Here is a 15,371-nt window from a genome sequence, read left to right on the forward strand (position 1 = left end):
CCCTAGCGGACACAGACGGAAACGTAATCTACTTCCTGGATGGCCCTCGTATATATATATATACAGTCAAAAGTATTTAATCCAGACGTCCATAATCCGGAATTATCTATAATCCGGACCTCAAAGCTACAAACTTTCTGCGCATGCGTATGATAGGTTTACGCATACGCGTTTAATGTATAATGGACGGTAAAAGCTAAGCTAAAATTATCTAATTCAGTTAATGTTGCAGATTGCGTTGTTCCTTAATATTCTAATTGGATCCAGCTTATTATTTTTTGCAGACTGTTAGAGCAATTTTATAAAAGTAAGTTTGAACTTTCGATTAGTATGTCAAAAAGAATTTCCGATTCTGGAGCTACCAAAGGATCTACAAAGCGAAAGCATGTTTCGATGTCCATCAAACAAAAAGTGGAATTGCTGCAAAAAATGGATAAAGGCATATCCTTTGATTCTCTAATCATTCCGAAAAAAGTTTATCAATTTCATGCTGCTCTGCGGTGGAGGGGGGGGACGACGCGGCGCGCAATGAACTGGAAGTTGATCAGTCAGCACTATCCTTATCTTCAGGGTAGATGTTTTTATTTTATTTGGCTTATAATTTCTTACTAAATGTAGTATTTCATCTCAATGTACTCTGTCTTTGATATGATTTAAATCAAATTCCTCATCATTATAAATATCATGAAGTCACATCAAATAGTTTTCTGGTCGCAATTTTCTAATTTCGACTATTCACAATGTATGCTTTACGCATGCGCGCGTTGAAAGAAATGTTTAATAAAGTAAACAAATAAATATTAACCCTTTTTTTTCTGTAAATTTTGATACCTTTTAGATCATAAATGCTCCTTATTTCATAAATTACGGTTTCATATTTTTAATTTTATAATTTCTGCATGCCGTCTTACCAGATTTAAACTGGTGCTCTATAATCTGGAAAAACCGATAATCCGGAATCGCTTAAGCCCCGACGAGTCCGGATTAAAGACTTTTGACTGTATATATATATGTAAACATATGCACATGGGTTACAGCTTATTTTTTTAATATAGAAGAAGTAATAGATGCTACAGGAAAAAAAAAATGATGGCATAGCAAATTATTTACATTAATTAGCATTTATTATGAAACGGAAAAACTGGCATTAGTTATTTCTAAGGAACAGTATAGCTTCGGCAAGATCTTCTTTCTTGGAGGATCATATTTCCGATTTGATAAACTTCAGAGCTGAGAAGAGTCTTTCCACACTAACTTGAGTAGGAGGAAGAGCTGTTACTATTAGGCTTACTTCTTTTAACTATTCAGGATAGATTTTATAAGTTCTAAAAGAGGTGTCTTGCAAGTGCAGTCATATTTCTATATTCCTTCAAAGGGCGTGTAGAAATCTTGTTTGTATTTTTTCATTTTTATATCTAAAGGCTCTTGGTTCTTTATTTGCATTTGCTTTGCTTTAGCCTTTTCAATATTATCCAAAAATATTTCTCAAAATCTGTTTCATCACTGGAAGAGGATGATAGAGACTTAATTGCAATGTCTGCAGTTTGACTGTCTTGATTCAAATTCTCTGATTGTTCTGAGAATAATTCATTCTTAATGAAAGTTCATAGATGGCTTTCTTTGCCTTTTTAATTTGTTCGTCATTCAAGATAATTCAATGTTTCAGATATACATATATTGAACCCAGCAAAATCTCATTGTCTAGCAAACTAGTTTCTCTTTTCTTCATTAAAGAAATGATTCCTTCTGCAATAAATCCTCTATTTCAGAGAGCCCACCAGTGGCCGAGCAGTAAAGTCACTGAACACTGGTAGTTCGGTCCGATAGCCTTAGAAAGTCCTCCACGAAGGCATCGCTCCCCTTAGGCAGATAACTCTTGAGGCTTTGCCATAATCACACACACACCTCTATTTCAGACAACAACAAAAAAAAAAAAAAAAATCCCATTCTTCCATTCTCACCTTATGCTAAATCTTGAGATTGCAGCTTTTTTGTGGCTGTATACGGTATAGAAAGAAGAGTTTCCAATTCTTCAAGATCATTCCACGTTCTTTCTGTTAGTAAAACATTAGGGTTATCTACATCTCCTAAAACGTTCGTAATTCTAAAAACCTCTTTATCATCAAATATGTACTTCCTTATCACATTGCTTGATCAATTTCCTCCTTTTCCTGTTCGCTTCCTAAGAATGGCATCAATTGTGCGAGTTCTTGCTGCTTACCTAAATTTACCAGTGAAATTTGTAACTAAATGAATCAGTTTAATCACTAATGGCAAATATCACATCCATCCTCCTCCCTTATATTTATTTATTAATATATCAATAAAATAGAAAATAAGTATTTATTACTGTACATAGTCCATAGATAAAAATAATAACTCATATTGTCATTAATTTTTTTTCCTATTCATTTTAATTTCATTTCAAATTCAAAGTGTCCAACAAAAACTGGAGTTGGCATCAGAGTCAACCTGTTTTTAGTGACTCTGGGTGCGACTTCTTTACCCCAAAATCTACCTGATTTCCCTGCTATCTAACTTGTTCAGATGTTGAAAACAAATGATCTTGAAACATACCACAAATATGCTCTAAAACAAGACTTGACAATGTGAGATTTTATGAATAGGGATCTTATCTTTTTGATTAATGTCATCTCCTGCAGAAAACAATATTTACACCTTAAGAAGAACATGGTTGTTCAGAATGCTTACATAGAGTCCTTTGTAGTGACGTAATTTTGCTAGTTAATACTAGAGCTAGCAGAACATTATTGTTGTTACATATGACAGAATATCTTCAAGGAATCCTGATCAAAAGTGTATGTTAATGCATTTAATACTTAGTCACAGGTGAGAAACAAAGGAAAAATTGATTCATCTCCATCTGATGGTCTTTCATTTATCAGCCGTCCAAGTTTTATGAATATTGTATTATCACCTCATTTCATTATCAGTGGTTTAGGAATTAAACTTGATCATAAATTTTATGCTCATGGAGTTCTGTTCTCATTGTTTTGTACTGACAGGGTTTGAAAATGCAATATTTCACTGAGCAGTTATTTTACGGCTTCTTTCTTCTTATTTTTGTTCAAAATGTACTACAGTTTCCCATGTGTCTGTGTTTTTTAGTAATTTATTTCATCTATTGTGGTGTTTATTGAATGAGATTGTCTTAGAAATACAATATGAGTTTATGATCCTGGAGGGCAGTACCTCACAATATGGAATAAATTGGCTACTTTTGCTATAGAATTACATACCACTATATACTGCCAGACTAGGTCCCAAAATTTGCCTTCTTGAGATTCTAGAATCTTGCATATGATTCATTCATAACTGCACAGAATAGTGTCTAGAAAATAACCATAGATTCCTCTTGATTTGATAGGTTTCTCATTGCATAAAAAATAAACAAAAAGCTACAATACTTTCTATATTATCAAATAGAAAAATATTCCTCATTTTATACTTTCCTTTTATCAGTTCCCCCCCCCCATATTCCATTTCTTTCCAAATTCTGTATGTTAGTGCAAGGCTTCAGATGTTCTAAGATAAATTATACTAGTTGACTTTTGTATTATTTTGTCATGAAATAGCTTTATATATACATATACATATAAAGAAATTTAGAACCCAAAATTGTTTGTGTTTATATATGTATATATATGTGTGTGTGTGTATAAATAAAAAAAATGCTTGAATTATTTTACATATAAGCTTAGTCATACCAGGTACTGCAAAGTTTTTCTAGACCTTCCAATTTTAGAATGCATTACTGTAGCAAGTAATGCATTCTAAAATTTTGATATCATTTTTATTAGGCATATCAGGTATATCTCATTTAAATACATGTTAATTAAATTTGAAAACCAATTCATATAGGCAGTTTTATTTCTTCTGACAAGTATAATAAATTGATGGCATAGCAAATTATTTATATTAATTAGCATTTATTATGAAATAGAAAAACTGTCATTAGTTATTTCTAAGGAACAGTATAGCTTCAAGATCTTCTTTGTTGGAGGCCCATAGATTCGATTTGATAAACTTCAAAGCTGAGAAAGAGTCTTTCCACACTAACTTGAGTAGGAGGAAGAGCTGTTACTATTAGGCTTACTTCTTTTAACTATTCAGGATAGATTTTTATAAGTTCTAAAAGAGGTGTCTTGCAAGTGCAATCATATTTCTCTATTCCTTCGAAGGGCGTGCAGAAATCTTGTTTGTATTTTTTCATTTTTATATCTAAAGGCTCTTGGTTCTTTATTTGCATTCGCTTTGCTTTAGCCTTTTCAATATTATCCAAAAATATTTCTCAAAATCTGTTTCATCACTGGAAGAGGATGATAGAGACTTAATTGCAATGTCTGCAGTTTGACTGTCTTGATTCGAATTCTCTGATTGTTCTGAGAATAATTTATTCTTAATGAAAGTTCATAGATGGCTTTCTTTGCCTTTTTAATTTGTTCGTCATCCAAGATAATTCAATGTTTCGGATATACATATATTGAACCCAGCAAGATCTCATTGTCTAGCAAACTAGTTTCTCTTTTCTTCATTAAAGAAATGATTCCTTCTGCAATAAATCCTCTATTTCAGAGAGCCCATCAGTGGCCAAGCAGTAAAGTCACTGAACACGGGTAGTTCGGTCCGATAGCCTTAGAAAGTCCTCCACGAAGGCATCCCTCCCCTTAGGCAGATAGCTCTTGAGGCTTTGCCGTAATCACACACACACACACACCTCTATTTCAGACAACAAAAAAAAAAAAACATCCCATTCTTCCATTCTCACCTCATGCTAAATCTTGAGATTGCAGCTTTTTTGGGGCTGTATATGGTATAGAAAGAAGAGTTTCCAATTCTTCAAGATCTTTCCACGTTCTTTCTGTTAGTAAAACATTAGGGTTATCTACATCTCCTAAAAAGTTCGTAATTCTAAAAACCTCTTTATCATCAAATATGTACTTCCTTATCACATTGCTTGATCAATTTCCTCCTTTACCTGTTCGCTTCCTAAAAATGGCATCAATTGTGCGAGTTCTTGCTGCTTACCTAAATTTACCAGTGAAATTTGTAACTAAATGGATCAGTTTAATCACTAATGGCAAATATCACATCCATCCTCCTCCCTTATATTTATTTATTAATATATCAATAAAATAGAAAATAAGTATTTATTACTGTATATAGTCCATAGATAAAAATAATAACTCATATTGTCATTAATTTTTTTTTCCTATTCATTTTAATTTCATTTCAAATTCAAACTGTCCAACAAAAACTGGAGTTGGCAACAGAGTCAACCTGTTTTTAGTGACTCTGGGTCCGACTTCTTTACCCCAAAATCTACCTGATTTCCCTGCTATCTAACTTGTTCATGTGTTGAAAACAAATGATCTTGAAACATACCACAAATATGCTCTAAAACAAGACTTGACAATGTGAGATTTTATGAATAGGGATCTTATCTTTTTGATTAATGTCATCTCCTGCAGAAAACAATATTTACACCTTAAGAAGAACATGGTTGTTCAGAATGCTTACATAGAGTCCTTTGTAGTGACGTAATTTTGCTAGTTAATACTAGAGCTAGCAGAACATTATTGTTGTTACATATGACAGAATATCTTCAAGGAATCCTGATCAAAAGTGTATGTTAATGCATTTAATACTTAGTCACAGGTGAGAAACAAAGGAAAAATTGATTCATCTCCATCTGATGGTCTTTCATTTATCAGCCGTCCAAGTTTTATGAATATTGTATTATCACCTCATTTCATTATCAGTGGTTTAGGAATTAAACTTGATCATAAATTTTATGCTCATGGAGTTCTGTTCTCATTGTTTTGTACTGACAGGGTTTGAAAATGCAATATTTCACTGAGCAGTTATTTTACGGCTTCTTTCTTATTATTTTTGTTCAAAATGTACTGCAGTTTCCCATGTGTCTGTGTTTTTTAGTAATTTATTTCATCTATTGTGGTGTTTATTGAATGAGATTGTCTTAGAAATACAATATGAGTTTATGATCCTGGAGGGCAGTACCTCACAATATGGAATAAATTGGCTACTTTTGCTATAGAATTACATACCACTATATACTGCCAGACTAGGTCCCAAAATTTGCCTTCTTGAGATTCTAGAATCTTGCATATGATTCATTCATAACTGCACAGAATAGTGTCTCGAAAATAACCATAGATTCCTCTTGATTTGATAGGTTTCTCATTGCATAAAAAATAAAAAAAGCTACAATACTTTCTATATTATCAAATAGAAAAATATTTCTCATTTTATACTTTCCTTTTATCAGTTCCCCCCCCCATATTCCATTTCTTTCGAAATTCTGTATGTTAGTGCAAGGCTTCAGATGTTCTAAGATAAATTATACTAGTTGACTTTTGTATTATTTTGTCATGAAATAGCTTTATATATATATATACATATAAAGAAATTTAGAACCCAAAATTGTTTGTGTTTATATATGTATATATATGTGTGTGTGTATAAATAAAAAAAATGCTTGTATTATTTTACATATAAGCTTAGTCATACCAGGTACTGCAAAGTTTTTCTAGACCTTCCAATTTTAGAATGCATTACTGTAGCAAGTAATGCATTCTAAAATTTCGATATCATTTTTATTAGGCATATCAGGTATATCTCATTTAAATACATGTTAATTAAATTTGAAAACCAATTCATATAGGCAGTTTTATTTCTTCTGACAAGTATAATAAATTGATGGCATAGCAAATTATTTATATTAATTAGCATTTATTATGAAATAGAAAAACTGTCATTAGTTATTTCTAAGGAACAGTATAGCTTCAAGATCTTCTTTGTTGGAGGCACATAGATTCAATTTGATAAACTTCAAAGCTGAGAAAGAATCTTTCCACACTAACTTGAGTAGAAGGAAGAGCTGTTACTGTTAGGTCTACTTCTTTTAACTTTTCAGGATAGATTTTTATAAGTTCTAAAAGAGGTGTCTTGCAAGCGCAATCATATTTCTCTATTCCTTCAAAGGGCGTGTAGAAATCTTGTTTGTATTTTTTCATTTTTATATCTAAAGGCTCTTGGTTCTTTATTTGCATTTGCTTTGCTTTAGCCTTTTCAATATTATCCAAAAATATTTCTCAAAATCTGTTTCATCACTGGAAGAGGATGATAGAGACTTAATTGCAATGTCTGCAGTTTGACTGTCTTGATTCAAATTCTCCGATTGTTCTGAGAATAATTTCATTCTTAATGAAAGTTCATAGATGGCTTTCTTTGCCTTTTTAATTTGTTCGTCATCCAAGATAATTCAATGTTTTGAATCTACATATATTGAACCCAGCAAGATCTCCATTGTCTAGCAAACTAGTTTCTCTTTTCTTCATTAAAGAAATGATTCCTTCTGCAATAAATCCTCTATTTCAGAGAGCCCACCAGTGGCCGAGCAGTAAAGTCACTGAACACTGTTAGTTCGGTCCGATAGCCTTAGAAAGTCCTCCACGAAGGCATCCCTCCCCTTAGGCAGATAGCTCTTGAGGCTTTGACATAATTTCACACACAGACACACACCTCTATTTCAGACAAAAAAAAACATCCCATTCTTTCATTCTCACCTCATGCTAATGCTTGAGATTGCAGCTTTTTTGTGGCTGTATACGGTATAGAAAAAGAGTTTCCAATTCTGCAAGATCATTCCACATTCTTTCTGTTAGTAAAACATTAAGGTTATCTACATCTCCTAAAAAAGTTCATAATTCTAAAAACCTCTTTATCATCAAATATGTACTTCCTTATCACATTGCTTGATCAATAATTGCTCCTTTTCCTGTTCGCTTCCTAAGAATGGCATCAATTGTGGAAGTTCTTGCTGCTTACCTAAATTTACCAGTGAAATTTGTAACTAAATGGATCAGTTTAATCACTAATGGCAAATATCACATCCATCCTCCTCCCTTATATTTATTTATTAATATATCAATAAAATAGAAAATAAGTATTTATTACTGTATATAGTCCATAGATAAAAATAATAACTCATATTGTCATTAATTTTTTTTTCCTATTCATTTTAATTTCATTTAGAATTCAAACTGTCCAACAAAAACTGGAGTTGGCGTCAGAGTCAACCTGTTTTTAGTGACTCTGGGTCCGACTTCTTTACCCCAAAATCTACCTGATTTCCCTGCTACCTTACTTGTTCAGATGTTGAAAACAAATGATCTTGAAACATACCACAAAAATGCTCTAAAACAAGACTTGACAATGTGAGATGTTATGAATAGGGATCTTATCTTTTTGATTAATGTCATCTCCTGCAGAAAACAATATTTACACCTTAAGAAGAACATGGTTGTTCAGAATGCTTACATAGAGTCCTTTGTAGTGACGTAATTTTGCTAGTTAATACTAGAGCTAGCAGAACATTATTGTTGTTACATATGACAGAATCTCTTCAAGGAATCCTGATCAAAAGTGTATATTAATGCTCTTAATACCTAGTCACAGGTGAAAAACAAAGGAAATATTGATTCGTCTCCATCTGATGGTCTTTCATTTATCAGCTGTCCAAGTTTTATGAATATTGTATTATCACCTCATTTCATTATCAGTGGTTTAGGAATTAAACTTGATCATAAATTTTATGCTCGTGGAGTTCTGTTCTCATTGTTTTCTACTGACAGGGTTTGAAAATGCAATATTTCACTCAGCAGTTATTTTACAGCTATTTTCTTCTTATTTTTGTTCAAAATGTACTGCAGTTTCCCATGTGTCTGTGTTTTTCAGTAATTTATTTCATCTATTGTGGTGTTTATTGAATGAGATTTTCTTAGAAATACAATATGAGTTTATGATCCTGGATGCAGTACCTCACAATATATGGAATGAATTGGCTGCTTTTGCTATAGAATTACATACCACTATATACTGCCAGACTAGGTCCCAAAATTTGCCTTCTTGAGATTCTAGAATCTTGCATATGATTTATTCATAACTGCACAGAATAGTGTCTAGAAAATATCCTCTTGATTTGATAGGTTTCTCATTGCATAAAAAATAAATAAAAAGTTACAATACTTTCTATATTATCAAATAGAAAAATATTTCTCATTTTATACTTTCCTTTTATCAGTTCCCCCCCCCCCATATTCCATTTCTTTCCAAATTCTGTATGTTTGTGCAAGGCTTCAGATGTTCTAAGATAAATTATACTAGTTGACTTTTGTATTATTTTGTCATGAAATAGCTTTATATATACATATACATATAAAGAAATTTAGAACCCAAAATAGTTTGTGTTTATATATGTATATATATGTGTCTGTGTATAAATAAAAAAAATGCTTAAATTATTTTACATGTAAGCTTAGTCATACCAGGTACTGCAAAGTTTTTCTAGACCTTCCAATTTTAGAATGCATTACTTGCTACAGTAATGCATTCTAAAATTTTGATATCATTTTTACTAGGCATATCAGGTATATCTCATTTAAATACATGTTAATTAAATTTGAAAACCAATTCATATAGGCAGTTTTTTTTCTTATGACAAGTATAATAAATTAATGGCATAGCAAATTATTTATTTTAATTAGCATTTATTATGAAATAGAAAAACTGTCATTAGTTATTTCTAAGGAACAGTATAGCTTCAAGATCTTCTTTGTTGGAGGCACATAGATTCAATTTGATAAACTTCAAAGCTGAGAAAGAATCTTTCCACACTAACTTGAGTAGAAGGAAGAGCTGTTACTGTTAGGTCTACTTCTTTTAACTTTTCAGGATAGATTTTTATAAGTTCTAAAAGAGGTGTCTTGCAAGCGCAATCATATTTCTCTATTCCTTCAAAGGGCGTGTAGAAATCTTGTTTGTATTTTTTCATTTTTATATCTAAAGGCTCTTGGTTCTTTATTTGCATTTGCTTTGCTTTAGCCTTTTCAATATTATCCAAAAATATTTCTCAAAATCTGTTTCATCACTGGAAGAGGATGATAGAGACTTAATTGCAATGTCTGCAGTTTGACTGTCTTGATTCAAATTCTCCGATTGTTCTGAGAATAATTTCATTCTTAATGAAAGTTCATAGATGGCTTTCTTTGCCTTTTTAATTTGTTCGTCAATCAAGATAATTCAATGTTTCGGATCTACATATATTGAACCCAGCAAGATCTCATTGTCTAGCAAACTAGTTTATCTTTTCTTCATTAAAGAAATGATTCCTTCTGCAGTAAACCTTCCATTTCAGAAAGAACAAACATCCCATTCTTCCATTCTCACCTCCTGTCAATTCTTCAGATTGCAGCTTTTTTGTAGCTATCTTCTTTGTTGGAGGCCCATAGACTCGATTTGATAAACTTCAAAGCTGAGAAAGAGTCTTTCCACACTAACTTGAGTAGAAGGAAGAGCTGTTACTGTTAGGGATACTTCTTTTAACTTTTCAGGATAGATTTTTTAAGTTCTAAAATTCTTCAATTATTCTGAGAATAATATCATTCTTAATGAAAGTTCATAGATGGCTTTCTTTGCCTTTTTAATTTGTTCGTCATCCAAGAAAATTCGGTGTTTCGGATCTACATACATTAAACTCAGCAAGATCTCATTGTCTAGCAAACTAGTTTCTCTTTTCTTCATTGAAGAAATGATTTTTTCTGCAATAAACCTTCCATTTCAGAAAGAACAAACATCCCATTCTTCCATTCTCGCCTCCTGTCAATTCTTCAGATTGCAGCTTTTTTGTAGCTATATACAGTGTAGAAAGAAGAAGTTCCAATTCTGCAAGATCACTCCATAGTCTTTCTGTTAGTGAAACATTAGAATTATCTACTTATTTTAAAAAAGTTCTTAATTCTAATATGTACTTCATCATGGCACTGCTTAATCAATAATTGCTCCTTTTCCTGCTGGCTTCTTAAGAATGGCATCAGTTTTAGGAATTCTTGCTGCTATTGCTGCTTACCTAAATTTACAGTGAAATTTGTAACTAAATGAATCAGTTTAATTGCTAATGGCAAATATCACATCCATACTTATATTTATTTATTAATATGTCAATAAAATAACTATTTATTAATGTATACATTTTGTAAATAAAAATAATAACTCAGCTTGTCATTAATTTTTTTCTTTCTATTCATTTTAATTTCATTTCAAATTCAAACTGTCCAACAAAAACTGGAGTCGGAGTCGACCTGTTTTTAGCTACTCCTTTAACTCCAAAATCTGCCAGACTCCACAGCCCTGCCTTATCTGTCTGACTATGCATTGTAGTTTGTATGCTGAAATTATCTAAATCACATACATTTATTTTTATACCCTATCCCATTCCTTGCAAATAATTAATGCTGGCTGGAATTTTGTATGTCATAAAAATTTGAGAATCTAATGAAGAAATTCATACTATATGAAACATTAATTTTAAATTTACTGCTGTAAAAATTAGCTCTAGCACTTAAAATTTTTATAGTGATATAATTTAATTAGTGATATTTTTTATAATATGTTGCTAGAGTAATGATAATTTGGCTTGCAAAAAAAGTTTAAGAGCTCCTCAGAGCGTATTTTGTTCAAATTTGGCTAAATCTAGCAGATTTTTACATCTATTCCATTATAAACTTCTGTACACTTCTGATTAACTGAGGTAACACCCAGAGATGGCAAAATGATAGTTAATCCGATAGCAGTTAAAAGAGCACAGGAAAAAAGAATAACCTACATTATAATGAATTTAAAATGTTCTTAATAATTTACCTGTTGGTGGCTTATTTTTAATCAGTTTTATTGGGAGAATAAAGTCATTTAGTTATTTAAATTAAATCATTCAAAATAAGAACACATTTCAGAACAGAAAATTCTATCTTTTTTATTTATATTACTCTTGTACTTTGATGGAGTCAAGAGGGAATAGAAGATAAATATATGTGTATTTAATTTATTTTTGTGATATAGCAATTTACTCATATCATATATGGATGATTTAACAATATCTATCTATTCAAGATTATGTGCAATTAAATTATGTACTTTTGTGGATAAAAATAATTCCTAAATGCTCTGACATCATTTATCATTAGTGCTGTTATCTCATGTATTTAATTTTCCTTTTTTGCATTTTCAATAGAAATTTACTTTATTCCAATGGTTTGAGATAGTATTTTTTTCTCACAATAAATTCAATTAATTGTTTAGTCATGCAACCCAAGGTAATGGGTACAATGTGGATATTCCATGTCCAGTTAATCAAGAGTTAACTGGAATCTTTTATAATTTCATTAAAAACTTGTGCACTCTCTAAATCATACCAGGCAATTTCAGTTCAAATTTGTCCATTGAAACTTACTAACTTTATCAAAACTAGTTCTACACAGCTCTAAGTATTGAATACTATAATTATAAAAATTGTTTATGCTTGAGAAGAATTTTTGTTCCTGAACATCATTATTTTCTTTTAGATAATGCAAAACAATTCTTAGGCAGAAAATGGTATAAAATTGTGGGGGGGGGGTTTCCGCTCAAATTGACAAATTAGTTCAGAATACGTCTGAAATGCTTCTGTTGCTATGATAAAATTAACTTCAGTTTCAGAACCACATTATTCAATAACTGTAGAGTACCATATAAAAATTCGATAAACAATTCACTTTCTAGATTTAAAAAAAAAATCTAATAATAATTTTAGTTATTTGTCACAAGATAGGAAGTACGATTTTAGGCCATCAAAAAAGAAAGAATTCTATCTATTGCTGGTAACAAACTAAGGAACTTTGTGCTACTATGAGATAATACTTTTTTATAAACTATTTCCACAAATTCATGTTGCTCTTAAGTATATATGTAAATGTATTTACAAATTTGGTAAGAATATTTTCTATGCCCAGGTGCAGCAAATCACATGCTGTTTGTATTGAATTATGTGCAGTGTGGGCTTAACAACCAATTCCTAAAATAAGTTTACCTATATCATTTTGAACTTTTCTGAACACATTTGCATTTCCCTTTCTCTTCACACCACCAAAATTATAGCAAGTGCTACTATCAGTGTAAAAAACCAACTTTTGTTCAAGTTCGTATTTTTTCAAGCACTGCAAAAGATGCTGAGTCAAAATTTGAGCAGTTTTACTTGACAATTCATCAAAATTTAAAAGCTAAACTTGAATTCCCTGCTGCAGGTTGAAATATTTTACAACAATCAGAACGAGTTTTACTTCACTTCTGTTTGAGCTATCCATTGCTACTATAATTAGCTTATATTTTCCGGAGAACACAATAGATTATCAAATATAAATGGTGAAGGTTTTTATTCTAGCAGATGAAAATTCTGAGTCATATAACTTTTTAATCAGTTTAGATGTGCAGTCTGATGTTTTGAAACTGAGTTCATGTCTAGCAGTGTGGTATGAAAATTTAGCTTCTAGTAGCACGCTCCAGATCACAGTTATTGCTATTGACTTTAAAAAAAAAAATCTCTTATGTTTACTGAAGTAGTAGCATTAATAGCACTTCTCCTATGTTTAGCTGTTTCAATGTGGTCTACAATGTTTTAATGTGGTTTTTAATGTGCCCTTTCCTTTATGGGCAACAGAAAATTCTCCAGTACATAGTGTGCAATAAACACATTCATTGCTACTGTCATTATATAATTTCAAAAATTTGTATTCCTGTTGGAGGTTAACATTAAACGTTCATTTTCTTTTGCCCATTGCCATGTTGAGACAAAAAAAAAAAAAAAAAAAGGAATAGAGATGAAATGATCAAAACCATGTGGGCAAGTTCTTTCACACAAAAAATATAACACAAACCCATTTCCTCTGTGTTGCGAATTGGTGAGACTGGTAGCCACGCATCCTTCAAAATCTGTGCTTGCTCCAAGGTCAACTGAGAGAAGCACAGCAGTAAGAAAATTTTAAAAAGCAATATCAAACATACAAATCTAAAATTAAAGAAAAAAAAACTCTCACTAGTCATAAAATTCTCAAACCCTGGGCATTTTTGCAACCTCGGAAAACACTACAAAACCAGGACATCCGGTAATCCTATCTTGCAAGTACATCTCATGTAATTTTTCAATAAATTCACATAGATTTTATAAAAGCAATATCTATCATGCAACCATTTTAACTATGAGTTTTTTTTTACAAATTAAAATTTTCTTTTTAGAATTAAAAATTATTTTCTGTTTAATAGGTATGGTTAAAACCTATTAAAAAAGTTGATTTGGAGGTGAAACCCAGTTATTTATGTCCAGTTTACAAAACAAGTGAGAGAAGAGGAACACTTTCTACAACTGGACATTCAACTAATTTTGTGATATCCATGCGCTTACCAACTAATATGCCGGAACAACACTGGATTTGTCGGGGAGTGGCTCTACTGTGTCAGTTAGATGCATAATTTTCATTGCATGTTTCTTTACTTATTTACTTTATTTAGTGGATATCATATGCGGTGAAGACACCATTGCAATATTACTTTATTCGCTAAATATTCCAATAAATTTTATGTCAGGTAAAACAATGTTGAAGTGCCATTGGAGAAAGTATAATTGTATTTACTTTACTCCATAGTTAAACCATGCTTTAAATTAGGTATTTCTCTTGATTTAGTTATTACTTTTTATCTGTGATATTTTTACTTACTTATAGTATTTTTTAATCACAAGTTTGTTTATCTGTTATCTTTTATGATTCTGCATAAAAATTATTTTATTTTAAAGGTGTATATCATATTCATTACGTATTTCACCTTCAGAAATGTATTTATCTATTTCCAGACTGAATAATTTATACACATGAATTTCAGAGAACAGATTTTTTTGTTATGTTAGCAGATGTTTGAAGCTTTTTATAAATATTTATGCTATGTTCATTTTAATGATAATTACATTTAACACTGTTTTTCATAATGCTCATAATATTTTGTTTCAAAATTATTTGTGTATAAATGTTTTATTTCTATAACATTATTGATATAAATAAAATGCATTTTAATATTTGACTAAATGTGTTAGTGAATTTCTAACAACAAAATGTACTGTTACATCCAGACTATGTTAATGTAATTTTTTATTATCCTATATTTTTTGTAGTCGTTTATAACATGCAGGATGTGCCATAAAATGTGTGATAATGGTACATGCCGTATTCTGGTCAAATAAATGGTTTAAAAAAGAAATTGGGAATGATCAGAGCAAAACCTATACCCAGATTTTGAATAAAGCTAACAAATTTCTGGTAAAGTACACATATATCAATTAAATGACAAGGCAGTATTTTTTAGCCTTTGTAAAGCTATTATATTTTGAAAAGTAATTTATTATATGGCTTTATTTTTAATACTGATAATTAAGCATTTGATTACCTTTTTGTAATAACTGGTCATAG

General features: G+C 31.0%; 1 protein-coding gene across 2 annotated transcripts in view; it reads left to right on the forward strand.

Annotated features, from left to right (window-relative positions):
• The window catches only part of Dhc36C (Dynein heavy chain at 36C), a 338,056-nt gene extending 323,067 nt beyond the window's left edge, over positions 1 to 14,989 (forward strand). The window contains exon 68 of one of the 2 annotated variants that reach the window (XM_085817779.1): positions 14,176 to 14,989. In XM_085817779.1, the coding sequence (XP_085673905.1) occupies positions 14,176 to 14,382 (207 nt within the window). In that variant the 3' untranslated portion in view covers positions 14,383 to 14,989. The remainder of the gene's footprint in view (positions 1 to 14,175) is intronic. The other variant, XM_085817780.1, reaches the window with a different exon arrangement.
• The last annotated feature ends 382 nt before the right edge of the window (positions 14,990 to 15,371 follow it).

This window comes from Stegodyphus dumicola, chromosome 5 (assembly GCF_044657685.1).
Source record: "Stegodyphus dumicola isolate Sdum_Otavi_A_Nest chromosome 5, ASM4465768v1".
Lineage (NCBI taxonomy): Eukaryota > Metazoa > Arthropoda > Arachnida > Araneae > Eresidae > Stegodyphus > Stegodyphus dumicola.